Below are 20,418 nucleotides of genomic sequence, written 5' to 3' on the forward strand. Positions count from 1 at the left end.
TGAGAGTCGTAGCTGACATGCTAAATTTCCTTAGTCTTCTGAGAAAGTAGAGGCGTTGGTGGGCCTTCTTAACTATAGTGTCAGCTTGGGGGGACCAGGACAGGTTGTTGGTGATTTGGACATCTAAAAACTTGAAGCTCTCGACCCTTTCTACTTTGTCCCCATTGATGTAGACAGGGGCATGTTCTCCTTAATGCTTCCTGAAGTCGATGACAATCTCCTTCATTTTGTTGACATTGAGGGAGAGATTATTGTTGCCGCACCAGTTCACCAGGTTCTCTATCTCATTCCCGTACTCTGTCTCGTCATTGTTTGAAATCCAACCCACTACGGTGGTGTCGTCAGCAAACTTGAAAGTCGAGTTGGAGGGGAATTTGGCCACACAGTCATAGGTGTATAAGGAGTACCGTAGGGAGCTGAAAACACAGCTTTGTGGGGCACCAGTGTTGAGGGTGATCATGGAGGAGGTGCTGTTGCCTATCCTTACTGATTGGGGTCTGTGAGTTAGGAAGTTCAGGATCCAGTCGCAGGGGAGGTGCTGAGGCCCAAGACACAGACTTTGGAAATGAGTTTCATAGGAATAATGGTGTTAAAGGCTGAGCTGTAGTCAATAAATAGGAGTCTGACATAGGTGTCCTTGTTACCTAGGTGTTCCAGGGTTGAGTGCAGGGCCAGGGAGATGGCGTCTGCTGTGGACCTGTTGCAGCGATAGGCAAACTGTAGAGGATCCAGGTAGTCTGGGAAGCTGGAATTGTTTCTTGCTATGACTAGCCTTTTGAAGCACTTCATAATAATGAATGTTAGAGCTACCAGCCGATAGTCATTAAGATACGCTGCTTGGTTTTTCTTAGGTACTGGGATGATGGTCGTCTTCTTGAAGCATATAGGGACCTCAGATTGTTGTAAAGAGAGATTGAAGATGTCTGCGAATACTCTCACCAGCTGATCCGCACAGGATCTGAGTGCACATCCGGATACCCCATTCGGGCCAGTCACTTTCCATGGGTTGACCTTCGAGAAAGCTGCTCTGACATCCGCGATGGTGACCCCAGATACAGGTTGATCCAGGGCTTCCCGGGTGGAGGGCATGCTCTCGCTGACCTCTTGCTCAAAATGGGTGTAGAATTGAGATCATCAGGGAGGGGTGCGTTGGAGCTGGCAATTTTACATGCCTTCATCTTGTAGCCTGTTATGTCTTCCAGTCCTTGCCATTGTCGGCGGGGGTCGGTGTGGCTAGCCTGGGACTCTAGCTTGGTCCAGTACTGTCTTTTGGCATCTTTGATGGATCTCCTTAGATCGCATCTAGCTTTCTTGTACAGGTCAGTGTCGCCTGACTTGAACGCCTCAGACCCGGAGTTCAGCAAGCAGTGGACATCCCTGTTCATCCATGGTTTCCGGTTGGGGAACACACGGATTTGCTTCTTTGTCTGGCTGTTTTATTTGTTTAAGTTTAGGTTTATTTATTAGTATCACAAGTAGGCTTACATTAACACTGCAATGAAGTTATTGTGAAAATCCCCAAGTCGCCACACTCCGGCGCCTGTTCGGGTTACACTGAGGGAGAATTTAGCATGGCCAATGCACCTAACCAGCACGTCTTTTGGACAGTGGAAGGAAACCGGAGCATCTGAAGGAAACCCACGCAGACACAGGGAGAACGTGCAAACTCCACACAGACAGCCGGAAATCAAACCAGGGTCCCGAGCGCTGTGAGGCAGCAGTGATAACCACTGTGCCACCGTGCCACCAGAGTGCAATTTATAATCTGAGTTTAGAGCTGCAGAGCAATTTTAATATTTTCTGTTGAAATGACTGAATGTTTAGTGCAGTGAATATAAAATGGGTTGTACAGTAAGTCCATCAGCCAGGAACTTTACTCCTTCATGAATGTGTTAAGTACTTTTAGACAGCCTTACATAATTAGTATTTTGACTAAGTAGGGCACAGAGAATTATTTGAACTCAGAAGGTTCAGAGTTTAGAATCCTGCAATGAACAGGGTGTTATTTTCTTTGAAACATGATGGGAAAGGCAGCTATATCATATATGTGCACACACGTGTTGTAAGTGTCTTGGTAATTAACACTATGTGACATATTCAAATCTTTATTTTGAATAAATTAAAATATTTAAGGCTGGCCAAAAAATGTAGATCATAAAATTCAAAAGAAAACCCTATTTAGAATTTGACCCTTTTGTGATGGAGCCCTCTCGAGTCCTTGTACTGAGCAGACACCCTGATAATTGGGTCGGGAGTAGGTGAACATGGGGTGGGGTACTGCTCATGCTGATGGTGTGACCACCTCTCATAGCCCAGGACCTATCACTGGGCAGTCTTTTAATATAGTTCTCAGGATCTTATGAAACTGCTGTGTTAGGACATTACTGGGTGTTCTGCGCACGAAAACATGCCTCGCTCAGTGTCTGCTGACAATCCGGCTGTAGAAGAGCCCAGCTGTCGATAAGTTTTAAATTATTTTTGTGGGCTTGAAGGGGACGAATTGCCCCTATATACTCCATTAAAGCCACCGGTCTACATTCATACCAGCCAGCCCCCAACATCACCCTACTCCTACTCCTAGGCCGAGAGTTAATATGGATTCAGAAAAGGTTGCGAAACCACTGATTTGGAGCGGAATCTTCCCAAAAATGCACAGGCTGTTGGCTCAGACGAGCAAACCACTGTGAAGCTCACAAGCTGTTCAGTCGGCTTTAGTCGCCAACATTCTGCATTTTAAAAGGGGAAGCGGGAATCAGTCAACTGGAAGGACTGGGCCCAAAGGAGCTGGCAAGGCTGGAAACCCCAATCCCACCCCAGACATCGGGACCCCCTACCAAGAATCGGCCGCCAATTCCTGGCCATGGTGTCTGCAGTTTGACTGCTCCAGGAGAAATGCCAACAACGCACCATTGACCTCTATGCTACGTTTGGTGAACTGATCAAGCCTCCAACACAGTCAGCTGTGAGGGCTTTGGAAGGTATTCCTGATACATCACAATGGTTTGATAGTTCCATGGCAGCCCGAATGGAATTGAGCAGGGCTGCTTCCTAGAATATGCAGCACATATTTGGCTTGTTTTTTCCGCCATGCTTTCTGAGGCCTTCCATGATTGTCAGCCTGGAATCAGAATCAGATATTGCCTGGACGTGAAGCTGTTCAGTCTGAGAAGACTCCCGGCAATGACGATGATCTCCAAGGACATTCTATGTGATTTCCTGTTTGCCGATGACTGTTCACCAGCTGCTAGATCACAGCTGGACCTGCAACATAGCAAGGGCTTCTTCTCCAATGCACATGACAACTTTGGCCATACGATCAAATTAAATTTTACAAGTGATGTACCAGGCTGCTCCAGAAATGCCCTGACTCAAGCCCAATATTTCAGTTCATGATCAGAATCATTGGCAGCAAGTGAGTTTGTTTATCTCGGCAGCACATTCTCTTGCATTGTTCATATTGGTCACGAGTGCAGGATTTGTCAAAGCAAGTGTAGCTTTGTCTGCCATCAAACAGCAATGTGGGAATGAAGAGGAGAAAGTCTACCTACAAACTAAAAGTCCATAGAGAAATAATCTTACCCACTCTGCTCTATGCGTACAAGACTTGGAGCTGTGTACGAGGGCCATGCCATGAAACTCAACCACTTCCATTTGAGCTGCTGTTGGAAACTTCTGAAGATCAGGTAGCAGGACAAAATACCAGACGCTGCGGTGCTCATCCGAGTTGGCATGCCAAATATCTCCACCAAATTAACTCACCTGAGTTGCGTTGTTCATGCAGCCAGAGTACATGATACTTGCTTGCAAGGTGAAGCTTCTGATATGCGCTCACATGGTGGTCAAAGAAAGTGTGTCAAGGACACTCTGAGGGCTTCCCTTTGGAGTTTGGATATTGACCTTGATTCCTGTGGGAAGCTCACCCCGGATTGTTGCCCCTGATACAACCAAATAAAAAAAGGTGTGGCCTCCTTTGAAAGCAAAGTGCATGTTAGAGGCAGAGAAAAAGCATGAGGAGAGGTAATCCTGAGCTAGTAGCTCATCGAAAGCTCAATCATGTAGCATCCTACCCTAGTTGCAGAAGAACCTTCAGGGCTCAGATCACAGTGGCCACATGGAAGCCGACCAAACTCCCTTTAATGATTGACATGATCATCCTTGCCTTGAAGTAATGTTCAGCTAGCCAGTCACCCCGATACCATTCAGAATGGAGCAGGACGAATTGGAAATTTAATCCATTGTATTTAACATGCATTATCAATATTAAGTAAAATATAAGTGAGAATGAAGTATAAAAATCTATCTTTCCAATTGTTTAGTTAAAATAAGGAAGGATAAAAAAAGTAAGATTATGATTTGCTATTCTAAATGTATATAAAAACAGTATTTATTAATGACCAAAGCATTTTAATATAACAAAAGCAAAATACAACAGGTACTGAAAATCTGAAATAAAAGTAGAAAATGCTGAAAAAACTCAGCAGGTCTGGCAGCATCTGTGGAGAGAGTTAATGTTTCAAGTCCGTGTGACTATTCTTAAGAACTAAAGAGGGGGTAAAATGTGATGGATGTGGGAAGGTGGAGCAAAATAAGAGATCAGGGATAGGTAGGAGCTAGGAAAGATTTAACAAAGATGTTATAAACACAAGACAAAGGGAGTGTTAATGGTAGCATTAAAGATTAAAGAAGGTGCTGATATTGGCATAAAGGTAAGATGGCAGAATGTGTGAATAAAATATTGATAAAATAAAAACATATTAGATATAACAGCTTTAATGTGATAAATAATCCCAAAGCATTCACAGGAGCATTATAGAACAAAATATGGTACCGAGCCATACAAAGAGAAATGTCAGAAAGTCAAAAGCTCAGTCAAAGAAGCCGGTTTTAAGGAAGAAAGAGACACAGAGAGATGCAAGGATTGGATTTCACAGCTTAGGGCCAAGACAATGAAGACAGAAGTACTATCAATGGAGCGGTTCAAACCAGGGATGCACAAGTGACCAGAATTAAATGGGCGCAGATATCTCTGAAGGTGGTGGGCTGCAGGAAATTACAGAGGCGGTGCCATAGAAAGATTGGAAAACAAGGGCGATCATTTTATAATCAACGTGTTGATGGACAAGAAGCCGATATAGGTCAGCAAGCGCAGGGGTGACAGGGGCACAGTACTTGCTGTGAATTTTATCAAAGGCAGCAAAGCTTTGGTTACCTCAAGTTTATAGAATTTAGGAGATCAACCAGGTGCACATTGCAGTAGTTGACTCTATAGGTGACAAATACGCGAATGAGGGTTTCCTCTGGGTGATCTGGTTTCCTCCCACAGTCCAATGATGTGCAGGTTAGGTGGATTGGCTATGCTAAATTGCCCCTTAATGCCCAAAGATATGTGGGTTTGGTTGATCATCCATGAGAAATGTGCAGTGTTACGGGGATAGGGCAGAGGGGTGGGACGGGGTAAGATGTGCTTTCAGTGTATTGGTGCAGACTCGATGGGCCGAATGGCCTCCTTCGGCACTGTAGTGATTCTATGAGCTGAGGTGGGGTGAAGTGTGCGATGTTATGGATATGGAAATAGGCCTTAGTGATGACATGAATATATAATTGTGAGCTCATTTTGGTTGAAACATGAAACCAAGTTTATGAACAAACTGGTTTAATTTCAGACTGTTGTCAGAGGGATGGGGGTGGAGTTGATAGCTATGAAATGGAGTTTATGGCAAGGACTAAAACAAAGACCCAGTTTTTAATAAGAGAAAACTTCTGCTCATCTTGCACTGAATGTTGGACTCCAAACATGGACAAAAGAGCTGAACGTGAGGTGAGGTGAGAGTGACTGCCCTTGACATCAGGGCAGCATTTGACCCAGTGTGGCATCAAGGAAACCAAGCAAAACTGGAGTCAATGGGAATCAGGGGGAAAACTCTTCACTGGTTGGAGTCACACCGAGAACAAAGGAAGATGGTTGTGGTGATTGGGGATCGTTCATCTCAGTTCCAGGACATCACTACAGCGGTTCTTAAGTGCAGTGCCCTCGGCTGTTTTTAATGACCTTCTTTCCATCATAAGATCAAAAGTGGGGATGTTCACTAATGATTGCACAATGTTCAGCGCCATTCCTGACTCCTCAGATGTTAGAGTTGTCTATATCCATACACAATAAGACATGGACAACATTCAGGCTTGGGCTGACAAATGTCAAACAACATTTGCATCACACAGCTGCTAGGTAGTGACTATCTGAAACAAGAGAGAATCCAACCATCTCCCCTTGATTTTTAAATGCATTATCTTCACTGAATCCCCTACTACTAACATCCCGGGGGTTGGCATTGAGTAGAAACTGAACTGGACCAACCATAAATACAAGAGTAGTCAGAGGCTGGGAATTCTGTGGCGAGTAATTCACCAGAGGCACAAGTCAGTGTGAAGAAATAGGCTCCACCTGCCTGGATAAGTGCAGCTACAAACACATTCGAGAAGCTTGACAACATCCGGGACAAAACAGCCCACTTGATTGGCACACCATTTACCACCTTAAACATTAACTTCCTCCGCCATGAATGCACAGTAGCAGCAGTGTGTACTATCTACAAGATGCACTGTCGCAACTCACCAAGGCTCCTTCAAGAGTGTTTTCCAAATCTGTCACCTGAGCCATATAGAAGGACAAGTGGCAGATGTATGGGAATACCTCCATCCTCTGAAAGTTCCACTCCAAGCCACACAAAACCATGTCTTGGAAGTATATCACTGTTCCTTCACTGCTGCCTGGAACTCCCTTCTTAACAGCACTGTGAGCGTTCCTACACCACGTGACCTGCATTGGTTCAAGAAGATATTAACTTCTCAAGGGCATTTAAGGCTGTGCAATAAATGCTGTCAGAGCCAGCAATACCCACATCCCATGAAAGAATAAAAAAAGAGGTTAAGAGTGAAGTGGTAATAGTTTACTTCAGGGGAGAAACGGAAGGAAATCGGAATGGGGTATGGAATGAGGTAATAGGCGGAGAGTAATTAACTGCGGAGAAAAGGTACTAAATATAGCCTCTGTTAGCAGTCATCACAATTTTGTAACTCTCATTTCTGACTTTGCACTCTCTCTTTCAGGTGAGAATTCAACTCGTGGGAACAATGGCGGATGCAGTAGCCTCTGTTTGATCATTCCCAATGGCAGAGTTTGTGCTTGTGCTGATGGTCAATATTTGGATGAGGACAATGTTACCTGTAAATGTAAGTTCACCATTTTGCATCTGTTCCCTTTCCATTTGATATAGTAGTTCATTTCTAATGTTATCCTTGTCTTATTATGATGACTTTTGACCTGAAAGCAGTACAGTTTGGAAAATTTGAAACTTCTTTAAAATGTCTTTGGAACCTGTAATTGATTATAAGAATATTTGAAAAGGACTCAAGAATTTACATTGATGCTAAAGGATCAGTTGTAAATTTCTTGGATAATGATACTCGTCCATGTGAGCAGGCAACCCTCAACTTTCTTCCTATGGAAGCATTTCCAAGTCAAAATGCAGAATCCATGGACACAAAGTAAAGCTGCAGAAGGAGAGAACAGAAAAGGCACATTTCCAAGAAGCCCTGTGTTAACTACAGTTAAAAAGGACTGAAAACTGAAGATAGGGTTAAGGTAGAGATTATGAATTGGACAATTCCAAAGCTATGCTTCAGTTTTGCCAGAGTTGAGCAGGCTGTTTAATAAAGTTTGTTAAAGGAGAAGGTAAAGAGGTCTCAGGGAAACCCGAATGTCTTGAGTCGAGTTAAGGTTGTTTTACAGAAGTTTGCTATTTGGGTGACGACTGTCCCCAGCTGGAGAGGAGCTACTGTTGCAGGCGTCTACTCTCAAGGACCAAATCCTTTGAGTGAGAAAAGTGAGAAATCCTACTTTCCGGAAACGGAATTGGAAAGGCTGGAAGATTTCATGTCATGCAACATTTTGGCAGGGAGTGATACAAATGCTTAAACATCTTGTGAGATTGTTTTTGTCCCATCTGCTATTCCACGTATAATTTATAGATCATACGAACTGCAATTTTCCTGTTAATTCATTATGTGTGGATTCTGATTTGTGCCAAACTAATAGCTACAAGAGAGTGGTATCCTGTTGGTAATTTCTTCGTTTGGGAATTATTCAGTAAATTCAGCTATTTTGGTTTACGGTCCGCCAAGGGGATCATAACATTATTTTAATACCTTATTTCCTCCCTTTTGAATGTAAAGCTGTCTTTCATAAAGAGGCATTTTATTCTAGGATATCAACCCATAATCCAGATACAAAATCAAAATGTGGTGAATGCTGGAATGAGTTCCAGCAGAAGGCCATTTAGCTAAAACCAGGACTGCATTTCTCTCTCTACAGATGTCAGCTGGCCTGCTGAGTATTTCCAACATTCACTGTTTTCATTCTATACCCCTGCTGAATAAACAAAAAGGATCGTTGTACTCTTGCAACTGAATCTCAGTTTGTCCCTTTTTGCTATGTTCCACAGTTACTGGTTCAAGGGAGATTAAACACAGGTATTTTGTGAAGTTGTGATTTCAGGATGTTCAGCTGTGGGGTAAGGAATAAATAGTGAATTGTCCACTGTCCTCCCTGAACTGGAGTTTCTTATCATCACGGCAGGGTATATCCCACAGAAATTATCTGTTCTCAGACTGGTGCTAGCCAGGTATTATATAGCATAACAGAGAATAGCAATGGACTTGGAGGTAGTGAGAAGATGATTAACTTTTCCGTTCGACCATGTTTAGTATAGGCTGCACTGGCAGATTTGCAACTGCAGAGGGCACACTTCCCGCACATGCAGTGTCTATGATGTCACTACCAGCGATGACCCAGCTAGCTGCCTGCATTAAAGATGGCACAGCTTAAACTCAGCCCTAAAAGACTAGTATTTTCAGTGTATCCGGCTTATCACCCCATTCCTGGCTTCTTGCTGTCACTTTGTTGTCATCGCCCCACCTATCCTCCCCTGCTCCCAATCCATCGCCCACCTCTTGCTGCCTCCTACTCACTGTTCCTCTCCAAAGCCCCCACTGCCTCCCTCATGGCCAGTAAGCCAGCAGGAGGGGTTGGGAGCATGGCATGGAGAGGAAGTGGCAACAGGAGATAGCAAAAGGGTGGAGGTGGGTCAGGAGTGGGTGGGTGAGGGAGAGCAGGAGGAAGTTTCAATGAACAATGTGTCACAACAATGATGCCAGTGGTTGGGGGGAACAGAGCATGCGCTGGTGAGCAGAATGAATGACAAGTTTCTGTTCCTATTCTGTATCAGGATTTTACAGTACTTAAGATGGGTTATTCCGTTAACCATAGTTATCTCATAAACCAGGGAGGAATGAGTTCACAGATATTTGCCATCATTGTTTGTTGAAATATGTAAGAGATGAAATGCAAAATTGTTCAAAAGAAAGCACTTCTTTTGAAATTGGAAACTTGACCGCATGTCCACATGGATTTAACCAGCAACTACTGCTGGAATGTGAACTCAGGTGACTGTTTTGTGTTAAAGAGAATCGATTTCAATAAAATAACACAATACGCATCAAAACAAACCTGGAACAATTAACAATTAAACAGTAAACATATACCAGTTCACATATTAAAGTGGGAATGGAACGCAATCTTATTTACTTGTACAAGATGGCACATTAATGGCAGCATTGTGCATTTTGGTTCATATTCTGCAGGATTGAGGCTGGCATGGGGAAGCTGTAGTTGGATACAGTTCACTAAACTGTGCCACTTCTTCTCAGGGTCTAATTGCTTTGGCTAACTTTTCACATGTAGTGGAGAACTGCCATCCAGCTGACCCATTTCCTGCAGGAATATGCTGTGCGTTTAGGAATAGGAACTTTTAAGAACTTCCAGGAGCCGGCACTCTCGAGACGCTGTATTTTTTTTTACAGTTCATGCAAACAAAAAGGAGTTTTACAGGCCTGTGCCCTTTAAACTGACCAATGGCATTGCGGTAGATCAAATATTTCATCTACAAACTAGGAATCAGTTTTATTAAGAAATAAAATTGGCACAAGCAACAGTCAAATAACAGTCAAGCGACAGACTCAGTTTACAAAATCTACAGAAACATAGAAACAAGAAGCAGGAGTAGGCTATTTGGCCCTTCGAGCCTGTTCCGCCATTCATTTGGATCATGGCTGATCATCAAATTCAATATCCTGATCCCCCCTTCATATCCCCTGATCCCTTTTGCCCCGAGAGCTATAGAAACTAGAAGCAGGAATAGGCTGTTTCAAAAGATTGGCAGAGTGGGTACACCCGCCCCTAACTGTACTTTAAAGTGACCAATTACAATTTGACATCGGAAGCTTTGCTCCTTCTGGTCCTGGCTGCAGATTGAAGCCAGTGACGGACATAGTCTGGAGGCCAAGTGGTGAGTGAAGCTATGCCCACTTTCTTCATCCTGTTGTGAAGACACACCCCTTAACATCCGTCATCAGTTCATTGAATTGAAGAGCTTTTAAGTGGACCTGTCAACTCCGGAACTGCACAGCCTTGCCCTCGGACAATGTTCCCCACTGACAGTGCTCACCACCTCTCTCATCTCCCTGACTTTGTTCACCATTCCCCACCCACCACCTCCCAACTCTGTACCCCCTACTTTGACACCCCACTGACAATGTTCACGACCCTACCGGCTCACCCATCCACCCTCACCCCAAACAATGCTCATTCCCCCTCCCTGAAGACACCCCCGCCCATAAATGCTGGCACTTTCAACATTGTCAGGGGTGGGGTGGAGGAGGGAATAATTTCTGAAGCAGGGGGTAGGGTGTGTGAGCATTGTTGGGAGTGGAAGGGTATATACTGTTGGGGGATGAGGGGGGTGAATAAAACATTTTTTTAAAGTTTACTTTTTAGTCACAAGTCGACTTACATTAACACTGCAATGAAGCTATTGAGCAGCGTGAGAGGGGTGGGTGAACATTATTGGGTTCGGGTGAACATTGTCGGATTTGGAGTGAACATTGTCAGGAGTGGGGTGAGGGGTGTCAAAAGTTGCTATAGAATCCTAGAATCCCTGCAGTGCAGAAGGAGGCCATTTGGCCCATCGAGCCTGCACCAACAACAATCCCACCCAGGTCCTAATCTTGTAACCCCACATATTTACCCTGCTAATATCTGACACAAGGGTCAATTTAGCATGGCCAATCAACCTAACACATACATCTTTGGGGTGTGCGAGGAAACTAGAGCACCCAGAGGAAACCCACACAGACACGGGGAGAATGTGCAAACTCCACACAGACAGTCACCCGAGGCTGGAATTGAACCTGGGTCCCTGACACTGTGAGGAAGAAGTGATAACCACTGTGCCACCGTGTAGGGGGGGTGAAAATGGTCCTGGGGTGCTGGTGAACATTTTCAGGAGAGCAGTGAGCATTGTTGAGGTGCCGTGGTGCTGGGGGCTTTGACATTCCAGCTGTTCTGCTTTTGAGTGTGTTCATCCGCAGGCTTTACAGCTGTTAGGAAAAGCTCTGAATAAATCTGTTGCGAAACCAGGGTAAATATACCACAAATAGCCCAAGTCTCTCCGGTTCTGCATGTCAAATCTCACTGTCTAGGGACACATGCAGCAATCCAGGCAAGGTAACATTTGCAATCGAAAACTCAAACTTCCTGAGTAACCTTCCTGACTTCCTCAGTGTCCCGAGGCGCATCAGCGATTTAATTGAGCTGTTTGCCGCTCCCCAAATCGGAAGATTCAGGCCATTAAAACATCCGAAAGCTGCAGTGATTCCTGCAACGTTGAGCCGACATCTCTGAGGGCAAGCTTATACATGAAATTGGACATTTCCACTCACTCTAGTTCATTGAGTGCCTAGTGGAGCAGATATTTGCTAAGAAACTGTGGAACCTTAATGGCTTTGAAAGTCAAACTGGAACTAAGGTGGATCAAACTGGATACTTCCACAATAGACAAATCAATGAATCAAAATGGACCGTAACAGTTGGCCGGAGAGAATTCTCTTTACACCTTTGAGCTCAAAGCTATTGCGGAAACCCATGTGGTTACATTAACTTTCTGGTGGATGTGCAATCTTATATAATTAGCAGTACCTCCTGCTTGCAGTCAGAACATTAATATTGAGCGATTCAGTCACCTGAGTGGGCTTGGTAATTAACACTCATTAGGCAGTCCACCTCATCCCACTTCCTGCAAAGAGGCATCAACGCATCAGGCATTTGAGAGGATTTTATGATTTTTACTGATTTTCAGCAAGCAGTGAGCAATTTGAACATCATCAGTTGACCCAATACTAAAATTTGATGCGAGAATATTGAAGAATTGAGTGGCCGATTTACCTCTGCGGGCACACACAGAGCACCAGTAAGTCTGCAGTCAAACAGCATGGCAATTCACATGAGGACATCCCTACTGTTGTTGACAAACACTTGAAAGTTTCAGCAGGGAAGAAAGGGTAAAAAGATTAGTTCACTGGATTTGTTTTAAACACTAACAGATACAAGAATTAGACCTTCTGATGCGTTTGACAATTTACAATAAATATATCGAAGAAAAATCAAAAAGAATGAAATCATGTTCAGAAAAGGACAATAAAAAAAATTAATCATGAAATGTCCCCTTTTTGAGTTGATAAGGGTGACCTAAAAATTCATAGAATCCCTACAGTGCTGAAGGAGGCCATTCGGCCCATTGAATCTGCACTGACAACAATCCCACCTCAGCCCTATCCCCATAACCCCACATATTTACCACGCCAATCCCTCTAATCTACGCATCCCGGGACACTAATGGGCAATTGAGCATATCCAATGCACCTAACCAGCACATCTTTGGAATGTGGGAGGAAACCGGAGCACCCGGAGGAAACTCACACAGACACGGGAAGAACGTTCAAACTCCACATAGACAACGACCCAAGCTGGGAATCGAACCTGGGTCCCTGGAGCTGTGAGGCAACAGTGCTAGCCATTGTGCCACCGTGCCATCTAATGTTGTCTTTAAAACTATTAAATGTTTTTACAGCGTGGATGCAGAGAGAATGTTTCCTCCAGTGGGGAAGAGCATAACCAGAGGCCATCAATATAAGATAGACAACAAGGAGTCCAATCAGGAATTTAGAGAAAAAATATTTTCCAAGAGAGTAGTGAGAATGTGGAACTCACTGTCACAGGGAGTGGTTGCATTTAACGGAAGCTGGACAAGCATCTGAGGGAGAATGGAATAGATGGTTAAGATGGTAGATTGAGGTGAAGCAGACTGACAGGAGTGTCAAGTAAACCTGAATCACTAGCATGGGATGTTGGGCTGAATGGTCTGTTTCTGTGCTGTATGCACTGTGTAATCAATTCTATGTTATCCTCTGTGGTTTAGGAAGGCATTTAAAGGAACTTTCAAAGTCAATGGGAAAGATATTTATTTGTGCACCTCTGTGAGCAAACTTATGTTGATTGCTAATGTTCTGCCGATTACCCTGAGGGCTCAAGGGGTGTTTTCCAACGCTCCACACAAACAAATTTCTCCTCCAATATATGCAGTGTGAGTCGCAGTAAAGTGAAATAAAACATCTAGATAAACAGATCCATTTTCCATTTTCCTTCACCTCCATTTAAATTCTCCCTTGCCTTTCCTGATACATATTAATCACCGAGAGCTCGGTGCAGAGAGCACAATTTCAAAATTTGCAAATGATACGAAACTTGTAAGCCTTGCAAACTAAGGATGATAAGGTAGAAGATCAACAGGACATTGTCGGGTTGGTAAAATGGGTTTGATTTGATTTGATTTGATTTATTATTATCATGTGTATTAGCACCTAGTTAGGGTGTAGAGGACGATCAACTAAATGTGAGGTAGGTCCATTCAAAAGTCTGGTGGCAGCAGGGAAGAAGTTGTTGGTGCATGTCCTAAGACTTTTGTATCTTTTTCCCGATGGAAGAAGGTGGAAGAGAGTATTTCCAAGGTTCATGGGGTCCTTAATTATGCTGGCTGCTTTGCAAGGCGGTGGGAAGTGTAGACAGAGTCAGTGGTGGGAGGCTGGTTTGAATGATGGACTGGGCTTTGTTCAAACCGTTTGTAGTTCCTTGCGGTCTTGGGCAGAACAGGAGCCATACCAAGCTGTGGTACAACCAGAAAGAATGCTTTCTATGCTGCATCTGTAAACGTTGGTGAGAGTCGTAGCTGATGTGCCAAATTTCCTACGTCTTCTAAGAAATTAGAGGCGTTGGTGGGCTTCCTTAACTATAGTATCAGCATGGAGGGACCAGGACAGGTTGTGGCTGATCTGGACTGAAGCTCTCAACCATTTCTACTTCCCATTGATGTAGACAGGGGCATGTCCTCCACTGCGCTCCCTGAAGTCAATGACAATCTCCTTCATTATGTTGATATTGAGGGAGAGACTATTGTCATCGCATCAGTTCACCAGATTCTCTATCTCTTTCCAGTACTCCATCTCATCATTGTTTGAGAACTAACCCACTACAGTGGTGTCATCAGCAAACTTGAAAATTGAGTTGGAGGGGAGTTTGGCCACATAGTCATAGGTGTATAAGGAGTATAGTAAAGGGCTGAGGACCCAGCCTTGAGGGGCACCAGTGTTGAGGATGATCGAGGAGGAGGTGTTGTTGCCTATCCTTACTGATTGCGGTCTGTGGGTCAGGAAGTTCATGATCCAGTCGCAGAGGGAGGAGTCGAATCCCGGACCATGGAATTTGGAGATCGGTTTCGTAGGAATAATGGTGTTGAAGGCTGAGCTGTAGTCGATAAATAGGATCTGACATAGGTGTCTGTTGTCGAGGCATTTCAGGGTTGAGTGCAGGGTCAGGGAGATGGCGTCTGGTGTGGACCTCTTGCGGCGGTGGGCGAACTGTAGTGGATCCAGGCAATCTGGGAGGCTGGAATTGATTTGTGCCATGACTAACCTTTCGAAGCACTTCATAATGATGGATATTAGAGCCACTGGATGATCGTCATTAAGGCAAGCTGCCTGGCTTTTCTTTGGTACTGGGATGATGGTCGTCTTCTTGAAGCAGATAGGGACGTCAGATTGTTGTCAAGAGAAGTTGAAGATGGTGAATACCCCCGCCAGCTCGTCCATGCAAGGTTTGAATGTTTGTCTGGGTATCCCATCTGGGCCAGTCACTTTCCATAGGTTGATCTTCGAGAAGGCTGCTCTGACATCTGCAATGGTGACCTCTGATACAGGTTCATCTGAGGCTTCCAGAGTGGAGAGCGTGCTCTCACTGATCTCTTGCTCAAAACGGGCATAGAATGCATTGTGTTCATCAGGGAGGGGTGCATTGGTGCCGGCGATTTTACATGCCTTCATCTTGTAGCCTGTTATGTCTTGCAGACCTTGCCATAGTCGGCGGGGGTCTGTGTCGCTAGCCTGGCAGTAGCTTGGTCCGGTATTGTCTTTTGGCATCTTTGATGGATCTCCTTAGATTATATCTCGCTTTCTTGTATAGGTCAGGGTTGCCTGACTTGAACGCCTCAGACCTGGACTTCAGCAGGCAGTGGATATCCTTGCATCCTATTCACTGCCTGCCAATTTGAAAAAGCCCATTTGTACCCTCTCTGTGCTTCCTATCTGTTAAACAATCCTCTGCCCATATAAAATACTGCCCCCAACTCTATGGCGGGAATTCTCTGGACTCGCAGGCGTATGTTTCTTGGTGGCGAGAAGTGGAGCGCTGTTCACAGGTGGTGGGTGGGATTCTCTGGCCTTGGAGGGAGTGCAGAGAAGGTTCACCAGGTTGATACCAGAGATGAGGGGTGTTGATTATGAGGAGAGACTGAGCAGATTGGGTTTGTACTCATTGGAACTTAGAAGGCTGAGGGGGGATCTTATAGAGACCTATAAGATAATGAAGGGGCTGGATAGGGTAGAGGTGGAGAGATTCTTTCCACTTAGAAAGGAAGCTAGAACTAGAGGGCACAGCCTCAAAATAAAGGGGGGTCAGTTTAGGACATTCTGAATCCTCAGTTCATTTTGTTTCATTGATGTGCAAACTGCCTCTCCACATCGTCATTGAAAAAAATTAACATCAAATGAAGATGCAAAGAACTTGTTTAACAAATAAAATTGGATTAATTGCCAAGTCTGGTATCAGGTGAAATTTTCCTACTTCGCTCACTACACCAACTCTCTTCCCCTGCGGAAATGTAGAAAAGTGGAATGCAGGGAGCACTCAGTTGGACCTCAGATGGGTTTGGGGGCTATAAATCCACAAGACATACACCAAATTAACCTGTAAATTGAATTGCATGTTTAAGTCAACTCTGAGATGGGGCTGGTAAACAGTGAACTGGCATTAAGCAACAGAATGCTGATTGGAACTTCACTTCTGATCTGTGGCTGGAAGCTCCCTTTGTTGCAGCAAGCCATTGTTATCAAGATCGAGTTTGTCCCATTGTTATCTTGCTAGTTGCATGTAGCAATTTGTGATGTCAGTGGAACAGACTTAATCTTAAAGCTGACTTTTAAGCCTAGTTGTAGATAGCCAACTGCCAGGCTTAACCAATTTAATTCCCTTCAAAGCTTTTGATTTTGAAATATTCTGCCTATTGATGAATTTTCACGCTTCTCCAGCTGAGAGATTTCAGTACTTTTTCAACTTTTGGTGCCATGCGTTCCTTTTTTCTAAATAAAACAATGTGGCCTAATAATCTGTTGAGCCAACATTCAAACAGTGTCAGCCATCCTAATTGCCATTCTGAATGAGAAAGTCAGTCCCATTCAGAATGACACTGAAGCCAAATTGTTCTTCTTGCAAATCTCACAACCTTTTTCTTTGTGTCTTCTCCTCTGTATGTGCAAAAGTGAACACAGCAGATGGGATTCTCTGGCCTCTGCGTGGCGCGTTTCCCATGGCAGGAGGCGGCGCACCATGGCCAGCGGTGGGATCTTCTGGTCCCGCCTCTGTGAATGGGATTTCCCATTGACTCCACCCCACACCACCAGGAAACCTGCAGCGGGGGTGCGCTGTCGGCAGGACCAGAAGATCCGCCCCCCGGCATGAACAGTTTAAGTTTAACGCTTTTTAAGTTATTTATTAGTGTCACAAGTAGACTTACATTAGCACTGCAATGAAGTAACTGACAAATCTGTTGATTTGCTCTGTGACTAATCACACGTTAAGTAAATACATGAAAATCCCCGAGTCACCAGACTCCAGTGCCTGTTCAGGTACACTGAGGGAGAATTTAGCAAGGCCAATGCACCTAACCAGCACATCTTTTGGATTTTGGGAGGAAACCAGAGCACCCGGAGGAAACCCACGCAGACACGGGGAGAACGTGCAGATTCCACACAGAAAGTGACCCAAGCCGGGAATCGAACCCGGGTTTCTGGCGCTGTGAGGCAGCAGTGCTAACCACTGTGCCACCATGCCCCCTAGAAACAGCTGGAAAGTTCCCCCCATTGTACTAAAAGAATCAATATAATGATTTTCCATTTAATAATCAGCAATAAAATGTAGGTGCATTTGCGGTTTCTCTCATCTGTTTGCTGTAACTTCATTGGAAGAACAGTGGAAGCCCCAGGAAAGGGGTGCCACTTCTTTTTGAGCATCTTTCCAGGATTCCTGCTGTTAAGGTAGAGGAGAACCTCAAGGAAATTCATCCCCGGGGAAGGGGTGACCTGTTCAAGAGGGACGGGTTACACCTGAACTGGAAGGGGATTAATATCCTGGCGGGGAGATTTGCTAGAGCAACTCAGGAGGGTTTAAACTAGTTTGGCGGGGGTGTGGGGGGTCCCAAAGCAGTCGGGAGACAGAAGAAAATGTTGAGGACAGCACAGAAGTTAAAGAGAACACATTAAATAGTAAAGGAAGTGTCAGTAATCCTAGTACAAGACAGATCAGGCAAAAACAAAATCAGAGAGCAAAGGAAGTCGAGATTAAATTGCATTTATTTCAATGCAAGAGGCCTGACAGGCAAGGCAGATGAACTCAGGGCATGGATGGGTACATGAGACTGGGATATACTGAGTAGTATACTGGCAGTACTGAGAGGTGATATATCTGAGGATTCGCCCACTGAGTCTATATGGGTAGAACTGAGAAATAAGAAGGGGGAAATCACTTTAATAGGGTTGTACTATAAACCCCCAAATAGTCGGTGGGAAATTGAGGAGCAAATATGTAAGGAGATTACAGATAGCTCCAAGAAAAATAGGGTGGCAATAGTAGGGGATTTTAACTTTCCCAACATTGACTGGGACAGCCATATTGTTAGAGGCTTGGATGGAGAGAAATTTGTTGAGTGTATTGAGGAGGAATTCCTCATTCAGTATGTGGATGGCCTGACTAGAGAGGGGGCAAAACTTGACCTTCTCTTGGGAAATAAGGAAGGGCAGGTGACAAAACTTTTCGTGAGGGATCACTTTGGGACCAGTGACCATAATTCCATTAGTTTTGAGAGAGCTATGGAGAATGATAGGTCTGGCCCAAAGGTTAAAATTCAAAAATTGGGGCAAGGCCAATTTTGATGGTATCAGGCAGGAACTTTCAACAGTTAACTGGGAGAGCCTGTGGGAAGGCAGAGGGATGTCTGGTAAGGGGGAGGCTTTCAAAAGTGTGTTAACTAGGGTTCAGGGTAAGCACATTCCTCTTAGAGTGAAGGGCAAGGCTGATAGAAGGAGGGAACCCTGGATGACTCGGGATATTGAGGCCCTGGTCAAGAAGAGGACGGAGGCACATGACATGCACAGGCAGCTGGGATCAAGTGGATCCCTTGAAAAGTATTGAGGGTGTAGGAGTAGAGTTAAGAGAGAAATCAGGAGGGCAAAAAGGGGACATAAGATTGTTTTGGCAGGTAAGGCAAAGGAGAATCCAAAGAGCTTCTACAAATACATAAAGGGCAAAAGAGTAACAAGGGAGAGAGTAGGATCTCTTAAAGACCAACAAGGTCATCTATGTGCAGATCCACAAGAGATGGGTGAGATCCTGAATGAATGTATCTCATCAGTATTCACTGTTGAGAAAAGCATGGATGTTAGGGAACTTGGAGAAATAAATAGTAACATCTTGAGGAGTGTGCATATAACAGAGAAGGAGGTGCTTGAAGTCTTAAAGCGCATCAAGGTAGATAAATCGTCGGGACCTGATGAATTTGATTTGATTTGATTTGATTTATTATTGTCACATGTATCAACATACAATGAAAAGTATTGTTTCTTGCGCGCTATACAGACAAAATATACCGTTCATAGAGAAGGAAAGGAGAGAGTGGAGAATGTAGTGTTACCGTCATAGCTAGAGTGTAGAGAAAGATCAACCTAATGCAAAGTAAGTCCATTCCAAAGTCTGATGGCAGCAGGGAAGAAGCTGTTCTTGAGTCGGTTGGTACGTGACCTCAGTCTTTTGTGTCTTTTTCCTGAAGGAAGAAGGTGAAAGAGAGAGTGTCCGGGGTACGTGGGGTCCTTGATTATGCTGGCTGCTTTGCCGAGGCAGTGGGAAGTGTAGACAGAGTCAATGGATGGGAGGCTGGTTTGCGTGATGGATTGGGCTATATTCACGACCTTTTCTCGTTCCTTGCGGTCTTGGGCAGAGCAGGAGCCATACCAAGCTGTGATACAACCAGAAAGAATGTTTTCTATGGTGCATCTGTAAAAGTTGGTGAGAGTCATAGCTGACATGCCAAATTTCCTTAGTCTTCTGAGAAAGTAGATGTGTTGTGGGCTTTCTTAACTATAGTGTCGGCATGGGGGGACCAGGACAGGTTGTTGGTGATCTGGACACCTAAAAACATGAAGCTCTCGACCCTTTCTACTCCATCCCCATTGATGTAGACAGGGGCATGTTCTCCTTTATGCTTCTGAAGTCGATGACAATCTCCTTCATTTTGTTGACATTGAGGGAGAGATTATTGTTGCCGCACCAGTTCACCAGATTCTCTAACTCATTCCTGTGTATCCCAGTACATTGTGAGAGGCTAGGAAGGAAATTGCGAGTCCCCTAGCAGAGATATTTGAATCGATAGTCACAGGTGAGGTGCCTCAAGATTGGGGGGTGACAAATGTTGTGCCTTTGTTTATGAAGGGCTGCAGGGAAAAGCCTGGGAACTACAGGCTGGTGAGCCTCACATCTGCAATGGATAAGTTGTTATAAGGTATTTTGAGAGACAGGATCTGCAGGCATTTAGAGACACAAGGACTGATTAGGGACAGTCAGCATGGCTTTGTGAGTGGAAAATCATTTCTCAAAAATTTGATTTAGTTTTTTGAAAGGGGAACCAAGAAGGTAGATGAGGGCAGTGCAGTTGATGTTGTCTACATGGACTTTAGCAAGGCCTTTGACAAGGTACCACATGGTAGGTTGTTGCATAAGGTTAAATCTCACGGGATCCAGGGTGAAGTAGCTAAATGAATACAAAATTGGCTTGATGACAGAAGCCAGAGGGTGGTTGTAGAGGGTTG

The 20,418-nt window shown here is 44.4% G+C and overlaps 1 protein-coding gene across 1 annotated transcript in view; it reads left to right on the forward strand.

Moving 5' to 3' along the window:
- LOC144504127 (low-density lipoprotein receptor-related protein 1-like) overlaps positions 1-20,418 on the forward strand; it is a 1,391,705-nt gene that overhangs the window by 638,217 nt on the left and 733,070 nt on the right. Inside the window, exon 16 of the mRNA XM_078229303.1 lies at positions 7,108-7,230. Within this exon, the coding sequence (XP_078085429.1) occupies positions 7,108-7,230 (123 nt within the window). The remainder of the gene's footprint in view (positions 1-7,107; positions 7,231-20,418) is intronic.

This window comes from Mustelus asterias, chromosome 14, assembly GCF_964213995.1.
Source record: "Mustelus asterias chromosome 14, sMusAst1.hap1.1, whole genome shotgun sequence".
NCBI classification, from domain to species: Eukaryota; Metazoa; Chordata; class Chondrichthyes; order Carcharhiniformes; family Triakidae; genus Mustelus; species Mustelus asterias.